The sequence below is a fragment of the Mesoplodon bidens genome (genome assembly GCF_964165515.1).
Source record: "Mesoplodon bidens genome assembly, chromosome: 13".
Classification (NCBI taxonomy): Eukaryota; Metazoa; Chordata; class Mammalia; order Artiodactyla; family Ziphiidae; genus Mesoplodon; species Mesoplodon bidens.
Window position 1 is genome coordinate 28,990,681 of NC_138169.1, and position 20,549 is coordinate 29,011,229.

Genomic DNA, 20,549 nt, shown 5'->3' on the forward strand with positions numbered 1-20,549 from the left:
GGAAGCCCGAAAGTTAAATTTTATTTCATTCTTCCTGACAGCCAGGACAAGAAGAGAAACTTAATGAAACTCTTTAGTTGGTCAGAGAGTATACTAGTTTTCTCCCATTTCTAAATTCTAAGTTCCTGTTAACCTTTGAGCATTTATAGTAGTGAATTTGTTTGACATAGAGGATAATGATTTTATAATTTAACAGTTAAAATAAAAGTATCCTCTATGTAGCTGTTTCTTGTGTCAAATGCATAGCTTTTTTTCCCCTCATTAAAAATGTAACTTGGAAAAAATGATTTTATGGGGGAGCTGGGTATAAACTAATGATTACATAGTTTCCCTGTCCTTACTTTTGATACAGAAACAGCAAACTAGGGACTTCCCTGGTGGTCCAGTGGTTAAGGCTCTGTTCTCCCAGTGTAGGGAGCATGGTTCGATCTCTGGTCGGGAAAATAAGATCCCACATGCTGCATGGTGTGGCCTAAAAACAAACAAACAAACAAACAAAACCCCCCCAGCAAACTAAAATATATGCTGATCATGGATTCTAAGCCCTCAGTGGCCATGGTGTTTCAGAAATCCAGGCTTGGTTAGGCTGCAGGAATTATTTTATTGCTAAATTTCAGCCTGTTAACTGTTCAAAACTATTCTCTTTTTTTTTCTAGTATTAATATAAAAACTGTCCAAAAAGCCTACTACTTCTCTCTTATAAAATATTTGAGTTCTTAAGCTAGTGCTGTTGTTGATCAGTTTTGATCAAGTCGTTGAGAATACTTGGAAAAATGGAGCATGGTCAGGGCATCCTTCTTTCCTTCTTCCCCTACTCCACCCCTGATTAGCCCATCAGCAGGTTCTGTGCGTTCTGCTCCTGATTCATACCTTGCATCCGCTGCTTTTCTTCCTGGATTCTGCCACCACCAGGCTGGCAGCCCTGTTGCTCCCCAAGACAGTGACAGTGGCCTCCTCACTGGCCGCAGGTTTTCACCTTGACCCTCTCTGCTGCTTTCTTCATATGGCATGACTGACCTGGAAACCTATCTCGCACCAGCTCACGCTCTTCCTAGTATCCTCCATGAGCTTCCCATTGTACTTCACCTCAAATTGAAACTCCCTGAACTGTCTTTCAAGGCCCATGTGATCTGCCCCAACCTGTCCTTGCAGAAGCTTCCAGGGCCCTCCCACAGCTGCTACCTCGTTCCAGACAGAGCAGCGGCTTCTCCAACCCTGCAGTGAGTTGCTACCCCACTTCAAGGTCTCTATTTAAATGTCATCTTCTCAAGGAGTCTTTCCTGCTGTTTTCTTTCTCTCCCTTTTCTGTCCTTAATAGCATTGATTACCAGTTGTAATTATTTTATTTGATTGCCTTCTTTGGTCTCTCTTCACTAACATGTAAACCCTATGGGGCAAGGACCATGCCTGACTTGTTTGCTGCTTTATCATCAGTGTTACCAGTGGTATTTAGTAGGTATTCAGTAAATATTTATTGAAGGAACGAGGGGGATAGGAGTGAGCTGGCGAAAAGGCGGAGGTACCTATTGATACTGCTTTGTTTCACCATGAAAAAGAACAGATAGACCTAGACACTGCCCAGAGTTTGGTCACATAGGAAAAAATTGTAGAGTAATTCTCAGAGCCATTTATTCATCCTAAAAGTTACCGGGATTCTGTGTCTTTTTGGCAGGCATAGTTTGCCTTTTGTGTATTCAACTAATTTGAATCATATTGATAATGTGACTGTGTGATAATTCAGCCATATGCTGAGGTTTCTACCCCGAAGACTGGAGTACTACCTTAATTTAAAACTGTTATTCACCTCTGAACATCTGTGAATTTTTTTGAAACTATGCCTTAATTTCCACGAGATAGTTGTGTGGTTCATCAGAATTTGTGATTCCATTGAGGTGAGGCTGTTTCAGAAAGTGCTGTGTGAACAGCAGGGCTCTGAGTGGCCTACTGGGTGGGATGTGTTCCCTCTGGTACCTTATTGAGCAGGCCTGCTGAGTGGGATTATCTGATTATCAACATTTGAGATTTAAAATGTCTGCTAAAGATGACAGTGTTTCTTAGGTGATGAGTTCTTTATGACAGACATTTCATACTAGGACTAGTGTGGTTTTTTTAAAGCCATTCTATATTAATTTATAGGAAGACATTAGTTTTTCTATTTCCTGGGACATGAGGGAACTTGTTTAGTAAATCTTAAGAGCATCAGATATTTCAGAATTTGTTAAAAAGAAGGGTCTAAACCCCAGCCTTGATTCTTGCAGCATTGTTAAAATGCTCTTTCCTTTTGAGAAATACTGAACTGAATTTTTGGCTTGCTATGCAAATCATCCCTTTTCCTAGTGTGTAAGTAGTTTGATAATGTTAAAATATTTTGAAACTTAATGTTTAAATACTATTTCAGATATTTGATTTTGTTTTGTATCATCACATAGTTAATCTAGCCTTCTAATTAAATTCAACCTAATAAAAACTAATAGAATCAATAAATAGTAAAGTTGTTACTTTAATTGAAAGAACTAATTTACTGCATTTAATAATCTCAGACCTTGCTTAGGCCTACCATCAGCTTAGGTTACTGGGATTGTTGAAAGTGAAGTCATGGGATTGTTGAAAGTGAAGTCATAAGATTGTAGGTTTTAGAGGGATTCCTTAGGTCTGGTTCTGTAAACAGAGGTGGCCAGCCTTTGAAGAAAGGCTCAAAGGTGTCACATGAAAATCCTAGGTGCTGTACTGGAAGTTTCCAACTGTTAAATCGGGGGGTGCCTTTCCCCAGAAACAATGTCATCAGTGGTAGGTAGCTGGGACGCTGGCCCCTGCAAGTGGGAATGGAGGAGCAGGGTAACAAAAGCACACTGATACTCGTGCGGGGGTCGGAGACTTGGAGGCCTCTCTTCGCTCTGTCATTTTGTGCATGCTTGGCTCCTCAGGCTCAGATTACCCATTTATGGATGAGTGGATTGGGCAAGATCATTTCCAGGGTTCCTTGAAGCTCTGCTGTCATGTAATTGGGATTTTCTGATTCCTGGGTCAAAGTCTGAGCAGGGATTTGGATGGCAGAGTGGTGCAGGTGGTCAGGCACTGCATACTTAACCACCTTTTCTTATTTATTTATTTATTTATTTATTATTTATTATTTATTTTTTATTTAAATTTAATTTTTGCCTGCGTTGGGTCTTTGCTGCTGCACACGGGCTTTCAGTAGTTGCGTTGAGCGGGGGCTACTCTTCGTTGCGGTGCACGGATTTCTCATTGCGGTGGCTTCTCTTGTTGCGGAGCATGGGCTCTAGGCACGCAGGCTTCAGTATTTGTGGATCGCAGGCTTAGTTGCTCCCCGGCATGTGGAATCTTCCCGGACCAGGGTTCGAACCTGTGTCCCCTACATTGACAGGCTGATTCTTAACTACTACACCACCAGGGAAGCCCCTAACCACCTTTTCATATTTGTGTGACTTACCAGTTCAGATTGAATAGCCGAAAGCAGTGTGTGTTTTCACAAAAATTTTGGTACTCTTACAGGAAAGCATTTTCAGTTTTATAGTGGAGGTCACTGAAAAAATCTTACAGAACTTGTACCTCTGTCATTCTTTGAGCACTTCATTACTTTCTAGTGCAAAGTAATGAAGCTTATCTTATAATTTCCAGCTTATCTTTTAATTTACCTGTCCCAGCCCTGATTTCTGCCAGTTTCCCAGAGTCCTGGTTCCTTTGAGTGGGAATGGGCTAGGAATGCTCTTGCAAACTGGGGTGCTGTTGCTTCTCCCTCTTTTGGAGGGCAGAGCTAGGAAATAGATGGTTTTCTGAAGTTGTATAATACCTCTTGGTCCAGTTCGCCACTGCAGGGCTCTTCTCTCCTTCCCACATGTTAGGTTTGTATATTCTTTTCCCTCAGTTGCTGATTCCCAACAATATCACTGTATTTACTAGTTTCCTCAGTGCTACAGTACATACAAAATAGTTTCAGAATTTTTCACCAATGCTATTACCAACAAAAAACCTACTACATAAAATTGTTTTTCTTTGTAATTCTCTTTACCCTGAGAATGTATCATACTGAAGATGTATATCCATGTACTCTCAAAGAGGTTACTCTCTGTTATGGCTTGTCTTAATACTGTATTTCTCTCTCCCTCTTCCTGCTTTACAGAGTAGACACTCAGTAAATATTTGCTGAGAGGTATTCTGTGTCCTTTTGTGAGCTATTCCTGTCCACAGTACTTTTCTATGTTAAATTAATTACCATTTCTATAGGAGTGAAGTATAATTAATCTACCAAAAGCACTAATGTTCTGAGCAGTCATATATAAATAAATAAAAGATAATATATAACATGAAAAATGTAACTATAGTATATAATTTTATATAACACTAAATATATAAATAACAGTTATATATTTATCAAACTCTAGTATATACACACATATATTAAACCCATTTTATCTGTGTCTTCATATAATTTAAAATTATTTATTGCTTATATATCATTTTTAATTCACAGAACCCAAAGTTCCTTATTTTCTGGTCTCAATTTCAGCCAGTATTTCACATTGGTATCATTAGGTCAACAGAAATGTGGGTTTCAACTTTATTTTTCATCTTAAGAGTTAGGAGGCATATAAAAACATTATTTATGATTTTTTTGGTGGTATCATCATAGACTCTAAGGTATATAAATTCTCATTAATCATTAAAAAAAATTACAGACTGATGGAACAACCCATAGTTGCTGGGGAGAAGGAGTTAGCTAGGAGGAAAGATAGTTTTGGGTGGAGGGAAAGAGGTAGAGATAAATATGTATTTGAACTTAGGACAATGAAATTTAAGAAATGTAGACTGGGGAAATCAAGTTTTTTAGCATCCAATATAAATATATTATGTATTCTTTTTGTTAAAGCTATTTAATAAGTGATTCTCCTTTAAAAATAGCGGTCTTTTTATTTTGAAAGTATGTTTTAATCACCCAATTGACAGAAATATGTAACTGTACATGTTCTTTGGTATTATGTCTCAGTGATGACAAGAAAATGTTAACGTTGGTGCAGCCAAATATTGTTCAGTCTGGTTATTCTATAGATGATCCTCTACTGGAAGAATTACTAAATTAATTATATGGTTGTGTCTATTCATGTATCAAAGAAAAACAACTATCGTATATTAAATAGGAGTTTGAAACATTTCCACTTTAATTGAAATGATCAGTGTAACTTTAAACTGGAAATATATTTAGGGAAGAGCCCAAGAGTCTTTTAAAGATTTTTTTAAGGTATTTAAAAGTATTTTAAATGGTACCTTTTAAAGGCCTTTAAAGTATTTTAAGTTATTTTAAAAAGAAAGCAAGAAAAAAAATTTTTATTTTACTTTCATTAATTTATATATGTATATTAAATATGTGTGTATGTTTTATATCTTATTACAGTTAAGCATGTTCTTCCCATCTTTTTCTTTATTATTCTCTTATGGGTATTTTAAAACTTAAATCCTTAAGCAGGACCTTCCAGAAATTTGGTCATTCTAACACCTTTTTTTTTGTATAAATTTTCATAGATATAATGAAGCCATAGTCAGAATAGCTCAGATATTTTTTGTCAATGATAAAAACACCCAAAATCATCTGAAAGTAACTTTTTGTATTTTCATTACAGGTAAATTGGAATATTCACATTGTACAGAAACAGAGGTAAGAGAAATCCTCAAATATTTCTCAGTAATGCAGCTTTGAAGTTCTATTTAGACTAACTTCAGTTCTGAAATATCTCACTATGGATTTTTGGTTTTCTGATGAGGATGTACTGAGAGCAAGTATATATCTTTTATATTTAGGAAGAGTAAAATGTGAAGAAAAATCAGTTATCTTGTCCATACTTTTTAAAATGTCAAGGTGTGTTACAAAGATCAGCCTAGTCATAGTTTAAAAAATTTCCTATGTTGTTGTTTATGAAATGGAGTTAACTAAGATTCAGAGCCCTTAATAGGAAGTAGTTTACATTCAATTTTTTAATAATCCAAAGTAGTGTGTCATAGTAAATCTTTTAAATGTGTTGGACTCCTATGGAGTTGCCTGGGAGTAGGAAAAAATAGGGACTTGGAAAGTGTTTCAGCAAGACTATTGATGAATTAAATGCTTTGTCATTTGTATAAGTAGGTTTATTATTTTCTAATAATTTAAATAATTTAAAATTCTGATTGTGAAATTTAATGCGACTCCATGTGTCCCTTGCAGAAATTTCAGTAGTGACACTGAAATGTGAGGGCAGCATTGATGAATTATGTAAGTGTGGTGGTCTTTTCTGGAGCTGTTGCATCATCCTTAATTAGGAGTCTTAGGTCTTTTGTTAATGGCAATGCCTAATTAAGGATTTAAGAAGTTATTTTTCTAATTTTATGATACATTTACATGTTGATGTAGGTTTTATTAAATTTTAATTGTTACTTTAAGTAAGATGTAAGCTTCCTAAGGGATTATATTATATAATAAAGAAGCAAAAATAATTTATTCTTTTTTGCATTCAGAAGTTATTCAACGCATTTTATGTTTTCTGTTCAACTTGAGAAGTAGAGGTAATTTCTTCTAAATTAGCTGTAAAAATGAGCAAGAACTTAATATTTTTATATTGTGACAATTTTTGATGTATTGTTCAACATGATATAAAGGATTGGGATTTGATTTGAGTCCAAAAATACAAGTTCTGTCTGTGGTTTCTGGTGTGCATCTTTCTAGCTATCTAATTTTGAGCAAGTAGTTTTTTCTCTCAGAACTTTGGTTTTCTTACTTTTAAAATGTTAAAGATAATCTCTGTTAATCTCATGGGTTGTAAAATTTTAAAGTGATTATATAGGTGAAAAAGTTTTATAAACTCTAAAGACACTATTATCTGCATCAGAATGATACAAATATAATCAGCATTCATCTGCATTTAGGTAATGAAATGTGAGGATATTACATACAAGGCATAGTCATAAATCTCATTATTCTTACTATGTTTTGTTGCCATAAAATCAACATGGTTTTAACATTTTGTTTAGCACTTGCTTTGTATAGGAATGTCACTTCATGTTATCTCCTCTTTGATCTGTAACTTGGATCACCAAAAGAATTGGAATCTAAACAGAACTCTCAGTTTTTTTTTTTTTTTTTTTGGTCTGTTTGGTGAGGGAAAATCATGAGAAAAGAAAAAGTTCAGTGTGATATTCAGTTTACAGAATGGGTTCAGGGTATTTTTTAGAGTAACAGTGGTCATTACCTCTGGGGAAGAGATTGGGATTGTGGATGGTGGTTTATCTATATTGCTTGGATTTGTTTTGAAATGAGAATGTCACTGTATATTACTTTGATAATTAAAATAATAAAAAGGAGGGGCAGGAGAGGGAGTGGGAACTTTTTCAAGAAGTTTGACTCCAGAGAAGGAGGAGATAGTTTAAGTAGGAAGTTTTGTTTTGTTTTGTTTTGTTTTGTTTTTTAGCTTGGGTAAGACCATACATTTGGTGCTGGTAGTGGTAGAAAGGGGGCAGAGAGAGAGACAGAGACAGAGAGAGAGGGGGATTTTGCAAAATTGTAAAACAATACCACCCTTTTCACTATTTTTTTGTTTCTATAAAAATGTTACACATATTAACATTTAATATTATTTTAAACAATTTAATTTGAATGATTCAATCAAAATTTCTCAGTTTTATACAAACAGAACTACCATACGACCCAGCAAATCCCACTACTGGGCATATACCCTGAGAAAACCATAATTCAAAAAGAGTCATGTACCAAAATGTTCATTGCAGCTCTATTTACAATAGCCAAGAGATGGAAGCAACCTAAGTGTCCATCATCAGATGAATGGATAAAGAAGATGTGGCACATATATACAATGGAATATTACTCAGCCATAAAAAGAAACGAAATTGAGTTATTTGTAGTGAGGTGGATGGACCTAGACTCTGTCAGACAGAGTGAAGTAAGTCAGAAAGAGAAAAACAAATATGCTAACACATATATATGGAATCTATAAGAAAAAGAAAAGTCATGAAGAACCTAGGGGTAAGATGGGAATAAAGACACAGACCTACTAGAGAATGGACTTGAGGATATGGGGAGGAGGAAGGGTACGCTGTGACAAAGTGAGAGAGTGGCATATATACACTACCAAACGTAAAATAGATAGCTAGTGGGAAGCAGCTGCATAGCACAGGGAGATCAGCTTGGTGCTTTGTGACCACCTAGAGGGGTGGGATAGGGTGGGTGGGAGGGAGGGAGAGGCAAGAGGGAAGAGATATGGGAACATATGTATATGTATAACTGATTCACTTTGTTATAAAGCAGAAAGTAACACACCATTGTAAAGCAATTATACTCCAATAAAGATGTTAAAAAAATTTCTCAGTTTTAATTTCTAATACAATAAATGTTTGATAGGTTATAGCTCATATAAACAAAAGATCCTTGGACTCCCTGGTAATTTTTTTTTTTTTTTTTTTTGCGGTACGTGGGCCTCTCACTGTTGTGGCCTCTCCCGTTGCGGAGCACAGGCTCCGGACGCGCAGGCTCAGCGGCCATGGCTCACGGGCCCAGCCGCTCCGCGGCATGTGGGATCTTCCCAGACCAGGGCATGAACCAGTGTCCCCTGCATCGGCAGGCGGACTCTCAACCACTGCGCCACCAGGGAAGCCCGTCCCTGGTAATTTTTGAGTGTAAAAGGGGTCCTGAAACTAACTAGTTTGAGAACTGTTGGGCTGGGGCCTGAAGAGCAGAGGTACTTCTTCCTGAGAAATGGAATTGGGGGTCGAGAGAGGTCATACCAGAGCCCTAACGTGGATGGTGGAATGTGAGGAAAGCCGTGATATAGGGATAAAGCCAATCTGTTTTGAGAGCGAGGGTCAGAACGGTGACTTCTAGAGCCTCTTTTCACCCTAAAATTGCTTTTCTGTTGAGAAAAGAGATTCCCTGTACCTCCTGTAAGTGAGAAGCCCCACGGGCCCTCTCTGGAGTTGGGTCCACTCCAGCCAGGGCTGCGAACCCCGGTGCATGTGGGAAGAGTGGGAAGGGGCCTCGACCACCGAGAGCACTTGGAGGCCCACGGCGCACGTGCGCCCAGCCTCTCCCTGGGAGGAGGGAGGGGCGCGCCTGAGCTCCGTCAGCGCCCCATTTTCTTCCCTCTGGTCTTGTCCTCAGGGGGCTCGCTGTACAGGTCGAGCCTTGAGTGTGGAGCCGGTGAATGAACACGGTGGGGTCGTGGTCGTGGGAGCCGGTGAATGAACCCGGGTGGGGTCGTGGGCGTGGGAGCCGGTGAATGAACACGGCGGACGCTTGCGGCTTCCCGTGGGGAAGAAGGTGGTCCGACTCCTGGCGAGGCTCCCAGACCCGAGGGGAGCCGCAGCCCCCTTACCTTTCCAGGTGGCTGAAAGACGTGACTTTAAGTGTTTGACTGTTTTTTAATAGTTTTCTTAATACATAAAAATCATATTATGAATTCTTTTCTAGTTTTACTGATAGTCCTCTTTTTAATACTTTACCTGTATTCATAAAAACCAAGCAAAACTAGGACTCTAGAGAAAGCAAGGAGGCCATACATAGGCATTCAGCCAACTGTTACGGGATTTTGTACCTCAAGAGTAGCTTAATGTTTATTAAAATCGGGTGTTTTTCCTTATTTCTCACTGTGTGGAAATTTTTTTTAATACACTGGATTATACGAGTATTTTCCAGCGTTTGAACTCATGAAGGGAAATCTTTCATGTAATTTGTTTTAAAAGACATGCAAAATTTTTACTTTAATACGCAATTTAAATTTTTTTTACAGCTTTGTTTCTATTTTTTGAAGATATAATTTACGTACAGTAGAATTTAAACTTTTTAGTTAAAATTATTCGAGTTTTGACAAACACCATCTCCACAGTCAAGTTCAAGTTCCATCACCCCCACCCTGGTTCCCCCCCACTCCTCCTCTTGTCTTTCCCTCCCCACCTCACAACTCCTGGCAACCACTGATCTGTATTCTGTCCCTTTGGTTTTGAGGAGGACCTGCAAGGTAAATAGTGTGTTACTCTCCCTCGGCCCCCCCTCCTGGAATGGCTCACAGCTCAAATTGGTGATTTATAAACTCTTGAGTGAAAAAAAAAGCCAAAAAAAGTCTTGAGTGACTGACTGTACTTGGGATTTGCTTGTCAAGGAAGCAGTCCCAACCACAGTTTAGGGGAACTTTCACTCCCAGTTTACAAGTTTTTCCTTCTGCCATTATTTAAATAGTCTTGTGGGTTATATATTCTTATACTTGAAGAAAAGGCTAAGCACTTCAAAATACTAAAACATAAAAGATTTGAATTTTCAAGCATCTTAATTGAGACCTTTTCATTGTTTTTAGCTTTCCAAATTTCATCACATTCTGTCTTCTATTAACTACAGTTAATTATGTAGCACTCAGGCCCTTTCCCTTTAGCAGGCAAGAAGGTTAAATGAGTAACCAGGACAATCCTGTTCTGTTCTCCTTGATGGATTTGCTGTATTTTAAGTGGAATTGGTTAAAGCATTATATAAAGTTAAATAACTTTTGTCAATACTTTAATCTTGATAGAGCTAGTTTGTAAAAATCAGAGCATAGCGTAAAAATTTAAGCTTTACTGAGGGAAACTATGAATAAGATTCATCTTCCCATCTTAGAAATAAAGTTCATGTGTACTGTATATAAGTACTTACTGTTTCATTCCCACATACATTTCTTTTTTTTTTTTTTTTGCGGTACGCAGGCCTCTCACTGCTGTGGTCTCTCCCGTTGCGGAGCACAGGCTCCGGATGCGCAGGCTTAGCGGCCATGTGGGATCTTCCTGCACCGGGGCACGAACCGTGTCCCCTGCATCGGCAGGCGGACTCTAAACCACTGCGCCACCAGGGAAGCCCCCCACATACATCTTTAAAAAATACTTTAGAGCTTACTCTATGCTGAGTTACTGTTGCAGGCATTAATTTAATTCTCACAACAAATTTATGAAGTGGATACTATTATTTGCATTTTGGAAATGAGAGCTAAAGTACGGAGAGGTTAAGTAACTTGCCCAAGGCCGTATAGCCCGTATGTTGCAGAACCATGTCTCTTCACCTTTCTTATGTTTGTGTTTATCCAGCCTTTATTTGTCTGCTGTGTGAGGCATCTGCATAATGCTGATAATTAATTTTGTGCCCCACTGGGGACAGTGAAACTGTCCTTATTCTGTATATGCTTCTCACCTATGACTCTTTCAGTCCGGGCATTATGTAGCCCTGGAATATGTTTCTTTTGAATGGAAACCAGAAAAAGGAGTGAACGAACGCCATCCACGAACCTCCAGCCCCATTGTTAGGTGAATGTAGGGGTCTGTACTGGAGTAATTTGTGAATTAGTCTGATTCTGAATTACTCAGAATGACTCAAGAATTACGCTGCATATCGATATTTTAACCTCCTGGGAAATCAGACCTAGAATTAGTCTGCTTTGTGGGGAAACCCAAAGATTTTGAGAACAAGCCAAGAAATACATCATAGTTAGTATTTGGACTTATTGCATTCTGGTTATGTACAGTTTTTGATACAAACTGGACTATGTGAAAAATTTTAATGTTTCCTGAGCAGCCTAAAATAAACTGCCAAAGGTAGTATGTGGGTGTTTGCTGCTTTAACGCAGAGTATAATATGAAAAAAAATATCCATTTTGTCTTCAGCTAAATCAGCCCCCTGTACTTTGATTTTACCTCTGGCTCATGTAGACTCATGGTGATGGCTGGATGAGTAATCTCTCTTTTAATTGACATTTGATAGCCCTCAGTTAGTTTCAAATGTAACTAAAAAATTAACATGAAAGAAGTATGTAATATCTTTACAGAAATATTTGCATCAGCTTTAGCTGCATAGTGAGCCTTTTTTAAAAAATTAATTTATTTTTGGCTGCGTCGGGTCTTCGTTGTTGTGTGTGGGCTTTCTCTAGTTGTGAGTGGGAGCTACTCCTTGTTGCAGTGTGCAGGCTTCTCATTGTGGTGGCCTCTTTGCAGAGCATGGGCTCTAGGCATGTGGGCTTCAGTAGTTGCAGCACGCGGGCTCAGTAGTTGTGGCTTGCAGGCTCTAGAGCGCAGGCTCAGTAGTTGTAGCGCAGGCTCAGTAGTTGTGGCGCACGGGCTTAGTTGCTCCGTGGTATGTGGGATCTTCCTGGACCAGGGCTCGAACCTGTGTCCCCTGCGTTGGCAGGCTGATTCTTAATCACTGTGCCATCAGGGAAGTCCAAAGGAGCTAGATTTTTATTTCCTTTTCAAAGTACCTTTCTTCATTTATAGAAATTATGTTAGCTTGTTGTATTTTTTACCACAGGCAGATACAGAGAAGGAAGTAAAAATAACTTCATACCCTACCATCTAGTTGTAATGACTGTTTAGAATATTCTTCTAGACATTTCTTCCCATATATACATAATAAAGTTGACTTATTCTTTGAGCACCTTTCTGTGCTACTCTTAGGGATACATGCATCTTTGCGTAAATGACAAACTTGGCTTTAAGGAGTTAGCCAGGCTGATGGAAAGGGTTTGGATATGGAGTGGAACTTTCCAGGCAAAAGGACATCATAGTGAGGACTCAGAGAGCAAGCTGTTGTTGAAACTGACAGCAGGATGTCAGCATGGAGAGTTTGAGGGGGAATGTATAGGAAATGGAGGCAGACAAGTGGTGCCAGGTCTTAGAGGCTGTATTAAAGATTGGATGTAGATTCAGTGTCTCTTCAAGGGAAAAATCATTTCCTTCTGAAATTTTCTTGTTTCATTACGGTCATTCTTATTTTGCTATGTATCTTCATTTGCTTGTAGTTAGGAGAGGGGTATCGTTTTTATGCATTCACATTTCATCAGTTAAAGCATCATTTAATTAAATTGTTTTTGTAGTCACATAAGTAGAGTTGTATGAATAGGTTTGGGACCAGACTCAACTGCCCTGTGGTAAACGTTCAGCTCCCATACCTGGTGACCTAAGAGTAGCTAGCCTGTTCATGGCCAGTAGTTGTCACGGAGATCAGTCAGTATGGTCTCTAGAGGACTGGGGAGTGTGAGATGGGTAAGTCAGCTAGATAGAGGCTGACTAAGAGAACTTCTGCTGTTCAGTGTGGTGTCTCTTGGCATCTTCCCTAAATTTTGTAGAGATTTTACTGTATTTGGCAGATATTGTAAGACATATTTAAAAGAAAAGCCTGTTAGCAGTAAAATTGATGTTGTGATATTGTGATAATTACCTAATTTCTTTTGATGATGGTGTTCCTTAATTTTTTGTGAGAGGTTTATTGAAATGTAATTCACAAACTGTACAAGTCAACCGACCATTTAAAGTGTGTGATTCATTAACTTTTGTTATATTCACAGAATTATGCAGCCATCACCACAATCACTTTTAGAACATTTTTGTCACCTCTAAAAGAAATCTGTTACCCTTTAGCTGTCATCCCCCATCTTCCCACTTCCCCTAGCAACCACTAATTTACTTTCTTTCTCTATAGATTTGTCTGCTCTGGACATTCCATGTAAGTGAATCATAATATGTTGTCTTTTGTGACTGTGATTTTCACTTAACATAATGTTTTTAGGCTTCATCTGTGTTATAATAGCATGTATCAATACTTCACTCCTTTTTATTTCTGAATATTCAGCTGTATGGATAGACCATATTTTGTTTTTACCCATTCATTAGTTGGTGGACATATGAGTCATTTCCACCATTTGGCCATTATGTATAACACTCCTATAAACATTTCTGTACAGGTTTTTGTGTGGATGTAAGTTTTCATTTCTCTTGGATATATACACAAGAGCAGAATTTTTGGGGTCAGCTGCTAACTCTGTGTTTTAACTTTTGAGGAACTGCCACACTGCACCAGCAGTGTATGAAAGTTTTGGTTTTTCCACATCCTCGCCAATACCCCTTATCATCTGACTTTTGTTCTAGCCATCCTAGTGGGTGTGAAATGGCATCTCGTGGTATGGATTTGCATTTCCCTGATGACTGATGATGTTGAGCAGAGCATGTTTTCATGTGCTTATTGGACATTTGTACATCTTTGTAGAAATGTCTGTTTGGATCCTTTGCCCATTTTTTAATTGGCTTATTTGTCTTTTTATTATTGAGTCATAATAGTTCTTTATATATTCTAGAGACAAGTCCCTTGTCAGATATATGATTTGCAGATATTTCCCCCCATTCTGTGAGTTTTCTTTTCATTTTTTTGATGGTATCCTTTCAAGCACAAAAGTTTTTAATTTGATGAAGACCAATCTTCTGTTTTTTCTTTCTCGTTTTGGTGGCATATCTAGAAATGCATTGCTAGGGACTTCCCTGGTGGTCTGGTGGTTAAGACTCCATGCTTCCACTGCAGGGGGTGTGGGTTTAATCCCTGGTCAGGGAATTAAGATCTCGCATGCCGTGTGGCACAGCCAAAAATAAAGAAAGAAAGAAAAATTAATTTTTAGATATGGTATGAAGGGTCCAACATCATTCTTTTGCATGTGGATATCCAGTTGTTCCAGAGCTATATCTTGAAGGGACTATTTTTCTTCATTGAATGCTCTTGGTACCCTTGTCAAAAATCAGTTGACCTGATGTGATTATAAATGGGATTGTTTTCCTAATTTCATTTTTGGATTGTTCACTGTAAATATTTAGAAGTACAGTTTATTTTTGTATAATGATCTTGTATCCTGCAATCTTGGTGAACTCATTTTTTAGTTTTAGTAATTTCTTAGTAGATTCCCTAGGATTTTCTATGTACGAGATCATGTCATCTGTGAATAGAGATAGCTTTTCTTCTTCACTTCCAATATGGATGTCTTTTATTTCATTTTCTTGCTGTTTCTTTTTTTTTTTAAGCCTTTTTAAAAAAAATTAAAATGTTTTGGCTGCGTTGAGTCTTCGTTGCTGTGCGCCAGCTTTCTCTAGTTGCGGTGAGCAGGGACTACTCTTCGTTGTGATGCGCAGGCTTCTCATTGTGGTGGCTTCTCTTGTTGCGGAGCACGGGCTGTAGGTGCGTGGGCTCAGTAGTTGTAGCTCGCGGGCTCCAGAGCACAGGCTCAGTAGTTGTGGCGCATGGGCTTAGTTGCTCTGCAGCATGTGGGATATTCCCGGACCAGGAATTGAACCTGTGTCCCCTGCATTGGCAGGCGGATTCTTAAACGCTGCTCCACCAGGGAAGTCCCTTGCTGTTTCTTTTTAAAAATTGTTTTTCTGGAACTCAGAGTCAGAGGGTGGAGTAATCCCCCAAACTCTTTAAGTAATTTACTTCAAATCTGTTTTATGAGAGAATATTTAAATATTTGGATGCTGAATCAGAGACTTTTGAAATAATCTTTATATAATTTATATTTCAAGTAGAAATATAAACTTTTTGTGCGTTGAAACATAGTTTGGCCTAGTATAACTGAATTTTGAGCTGTTTTTTGTTTCCCCTTAGGATCATTTTCTATTTAGAGTATCAACTTTATTACTGCAAGAGTGCTTTCTAGAATATAAGTTTAAAAAGTATGTATGGCTTTCCAGTGAGGAGTTGGTGACTGACTTTACTTGTTGCACTCCCATGTTTTTATTCAGAGGTTGTTTTTTTTTTAATTAATTAATTTTTGGCTGCGTTGGGTCTTCGTTGCTTTGCACGGGCTTTCTCTAGTTGCAATGAGCGGGGGCTACTCTTCATTGCAGTGTGCGGGCTTCTCATTGCGGGGGCTTCTCTTGTTGCAGAGCATGGGCTGTAGGTGCGCAGGCTTCAGTAGTTGTGGCACGTGGGCTCAGTAGTTGTGGCTTGCGGGCTCTAGAGTGCAGGCTCAGTAGTTGTCGTGCGTGGGCTTAGTTGCTCTGCGGCATGTGGGATCTTCCTGGACCAGGGCTCGAACCCCTGTCCCCTGCATTGGCAGGCGGATTCTGAACCACTGTGCCACCAGGGAAGTCCCTGAGCTTGTGTTTTAATACATAAATAAGTAAATAATTTGGTTAGGATTACATGAACATGGCACAAATGAGAACAGTGGATACACGCTTTGGACACAAGTATTCCCTCTTTACTCTAGAGGCAATAGTACCTGATTTCTTAAACTTATTTATATAAATTTGGCTTTATTAAACTTGGAATTTTCTTTTTTCCTTCTGCATGGTTCATAAAATTAGGTAGTTAATTCCAACATAATAAAAAGGAGCAAAACAATTATCATTTGTATTATTTGGTACTTTTCTTATTAAGGTATTTTCAAATATATTATTCTATTACTGTTGTACAGCTTAAACAGGAAAGAAATTTAATAAATTAATTAAAAATGGTTCCACAACCTGTAATTGTGAAATGGGCCCAGGGTCTCATGGTATTGGGCCAGTAGGTATGGCCTGTAATTATGACTGCCAGATATTGTTAGAGGTGTCCCCTGTTGTTTTTGCAGGAGTCATTGTTACCAGATCTGATTTTAACTTGGGAAGGGAGGAAAGCAGAATGCTTACAGGAAAGGAGCTGGCAAAAGCATTGAAGGAGATTGTGACCTTAAAATTTTTTTTAAACAGCTTGTTGTTTTCTGTTTTAAATTCCTTTGTTCTGAAAGGGACACAGGTCCTTTTAAGAATGAGAGATGGGAAAATTCTGCCACCCATGACAAGCAGTAAAAGGTTGCTAAGGAGATTCTGATGAGAAGGGGTAGTATTTAAATGATCTGTTACTGAGCTCTGACTTTAAAGGGAGGAAATGAAAGGAGGAGGGTGCTTTTATTTCACTCCTTTTAACTTTTAGGAAGCATGCAAAAGCGAGAATCTTCTTTTTCCTTAAACACAGAATCACTTTGTTTGGATTAATTAATTTGTGTGGTGTTAACATTATATTTTAAAATATTTAAGTATAAGACATTGAAAAAGTGCACAGATTATTAGGTTGTAGCTTGATAAATTTTTACAGTTAGTGATAATATTGTATTTTAATGTCACTTAAGTGTACTCTATTATTATATATGTCTTTGAAGAATATTATCTTAAAATGTTCGATTTCAAGTGACCATCAAAGTGATAATTTCAAAGCATTACAGATTTTTAGTTTCTGTTTTTAATTGCATGTTGCATTCCCCCACATTCTTTCCCAGTCTCCTGCTTGTTAAAACAAAAACTACGGGAAGAATTTCTTCCAGGAAGGAAGCAACCATTCTGTTTGGAACTTGTTTAGAGCAGTGCTGTCCAATAGAAATATAACAGGGGACCACATATGTAATTTTAAATGTTCTAGTGCCACATTAAAAAATAAAATGAAATAGGTGAAATCAGTTTTTATAATATATTGTATTTAACCTACTGTTTCTGAATTATCATGTCAACATGTAATCAATATGAGAATTATTAATGAATTATTTTGTATCTTTTTTTTTCATACTAAGTCTTTCAAATCTGGTGTGTATTTTGCTTCAGCACTTCTCAATTTGGGCTAGCCACACTTCAAGTGCTCAATAGCCACATTTGGTTAAAGAAATAGGGAGAAGAAAGAATGGAAATATTTAAGAAATGAGAAATTTGAAGGGACCAGAATAGTTTTAGTTCTGAATTATCTTTAAAAAATCATGAGGCTGGGCTTCCCTGGTGGCGCAGTGGTTGAGAGTCCGCCTGCCGATGCAGGGGGCACGGGTTCGTGCCCCGGTCCGGGAGGATCCCACGTGCTGTGGAGCGGCTGGGCCCGTGAGCCATGGCCACTGAGCCTGCGCATCCGGAGCCTGTGCTCTACAACGGGAGAGGCCGCAACGGTGAGAGGCCCGCGTACCGCAAAAAAAAAAAAAAAAAAAAAAAAAATCATGAGGCTTAGTGGGGAGGCAGTAACAGAATGTTGAGGGGCTTGGTTAAATCTTGGTAAAACAGTAGATGCCTATTCTCAGATATACTGAGTAGATTCTAGGTAGGCAAGGGGGAGAGAGATTCCAGGCATGAATAACTGTGCTAATGAAGTGATTTCAGGGGCACCTGAGTCACAGAGTTGATTACCAAGCGCTTGAAGAAGCTATTGGAGACTAGAGTCCTTTTTCAACAAACATTTCTGGAGCACCTGCTGTGTCTAGGCTCTCTTCTAGGATTTGGGATACACCAGTGAACAAAACAGACAAAAATCTTGGCCCTCAAATATTTGCATTATACTAGAGGTAGACAGAAAATAAATATGATAAATAAGTAAACTGTAGTATGTAGAAGGTTATGAGTATGTTGGAGAAAAGTAATATAGAGAACTGTGATGGGGAGCATGGTGGTAGTAGTGATGGTGGTAGGTTTTCATTTTTTAACAAGGTGATTAGAATGGACTTCCCAAAATGGTTACAAATGAGCAAAAGCTTGAAGGAGGTAAGGGGGCAAGTATCTAGATATCTGGGGAAGAGCATTTCAGACAGAGTGAACAGTACTGCTCCGGTCTGAAGGTGGGAGAGTATCTGCTGAGCTCCTGTGATGGCAAGAGACCATTGTGGTGGGAGCACAGAGGAATGGGGTACCAGATCACCAAGGTAGTGCTTCTCCAACCTTAATATGCATACAACCCCCCTAAGGATCTTGGTAAAATTTAGATTCTGATTTGGTTGGTTTTGAGTGGAGCCAGAGATAACAAACAAACTCTCAGGTGCTGCTGCTGCTGATGTTAGGACCACACTTTGATTAGCAAGGATGTAGGGCCTTAAAGGCAATCGTAGGACTATATAAATATGAGACTTTTGAGATCACCAAAGGAATGAGGGTAGACAGAAAAGAGAAGGGACTAAGGGCTAAGCCCTGGAATACCCCAACATTAAGAGGGTGGTGAGACAAGGAGGAACCAGTGAAGAAGCTTCAGAAGAAGTGACCAGAAAAGTAGGCGGAAAACCATGTGAGGGTCGTGTCCAGGACACTGAATAACTAAAGCACATCTAGGAGGAGGAAGTGGCCTACTGTATGAAATGCTGTCTAACAGGTAAGTGAGATGAGAACTAGGAATTGGTTATTGAGTTTGACAGTGTGGTGGTTGCTGACAGGCAGCGTTGGTGTAGTGGTGTGGGGGCAAAAGTCATACTGCAGTGAGTTTAAAAGAGAAAGGAAAGAAATTGGAGACAGTAAATAAAAGCAACTTATTGAGGCATTTTCCTGTAAACTGTGGGTATATCAGTTAATCTACTACATAACAAATAACTCTGAAACTTAGTGGCTTAAAACAACAAACATTTGCTCTCTCACCATTCCTGTGGGCCAGGAATGGCTTATCTGAGTGCTCTGGCTCGTGTTTCTCAGGAGGTTTAGTCAGGATATTGGCCAGGGTTGCGGTCATCCTAGGGCTCAGCTGGGGGGTGGGGAGGGCCTCTGCTTCCACTATGGCTCCCTCACACAGCTGCTGGCGGGGGCCTCAGTTCCTCACCGCATGGCCTTCTCGTAGGCAGCACGGCGGCTGGCTTCTTGCATAGAGTGTGACCCAAGATCGAGAAGCTAGAATGTCTTTGATGCCCTAGCCTTAGAAGTCACATTCCGTCACTTGTGCTGTTTTCTGTTGGTCCTGTGGGCACAGTGTGGGAGGCACTACATGAGAGAATAGGTGCCAAGTGTGGGGACTCTCAGGGGCCACCTGGGAGTCTGGCTAACCCGGCGAGCAGGAGAGTTAGGACCATAGCTGGAGAGGAAGGTGGGATCCCAAAGAGTTCTTAGTTTTTGTTTTATTTTTGAATTGATAAAAGAAATAACAGCATATTTGTATGTTGATCCAGGAATGATCCAGTACACAAAGGAGGACTGTTGATGCAGAATAGAGGGGAAAATTGCTGGCGAATTATCCTTGAGGGTGGGAGCTAGGGCACAAGTGAAGGACTTGGGAATCGGCGTCACACAGGATGAGGACAGTCCATGTGGAGTAACAGGAGGGAGGACAGAGTCTGTGTGTATGGGAGGTGTTCAAAGGCAGTTAGACGTGTTGGCAGGGGGTTTGTGGACGTGCTCTTCTGATGACTTCAGCCCTCGCAGTGACATGGGCAGCAGGGTCCTTCTTGGCGTGTGGGCATGGGAGAGGAGGGGAGATAGTCAGCTGGGACAGTGGGAGAGTCCATGGGCTAAGGAAATGTTGGTGGCTTCTGGGCTGCATTAGCCAGCCACATGAGAGGCAGAATTGTAAATTTAAATAAATTTAAAGCAAGATCAGTCAGTACAGTTTTCTGTTTTGCTCCAGCCACATTCAGTTGTCAAAGGCAGGTGAAGAGTGGGGTTTAACCAGTGTGTGGTGTAGTCAAAGGAGGTGAGGGAGAGTGAAAAGAACATAGGATCAATGGATTGGAGATCCTGGTGGGGTCAAAAGATTATTCGAGTCAGATCCTAGAGGGAATGAACTAGAAAGCTAGAAGGAGGTTGTCAAAGAAAGGGACCCTTGAAATGGAGGTGATGGAAAGTTGCACTTATTGGTAATGAGGGGGTCTCGGGTATTGCCACGGCAGTGGATGGCACAGAAACCAGAGGCCAGGGTGTGGAAAGGTCCTGTTAACATCACCAAGAGTTGAGGGAGGAGAAGGACAGTGAAGCCACAGGTCACGTCCTGCCACTGTGCGGGGTACAGTCACAGATGAGAGCAG

At 39.4% G+C, this 20,549-nt stretch overlaps 1 protein-coding gene across 2 annotated transcripts in view; it reads left to right on the top strand.

Moving 5' to 3' along the window:
* The window catches only part of SPIRE1 (spire type actin nucleation factor 1), a 188,453-nt gene that overhangs the window by 18,984 nt on the left and 148,920 nt on the right, over positions 1-20,549 (top strand). For both annotated transcript variants that reach the window (XM_081253238.1, XM_081253239.1), the window contains exon 2: positions 5,637-5,671. In XM_081253238.1, coding sequence (XP_081109364.1) covers positions 5,637-5,671 — 35 coding nt within the window. The remainder of the gene's footprint in view (positions 1-5,636; positions 5,672-20,549) is intronic.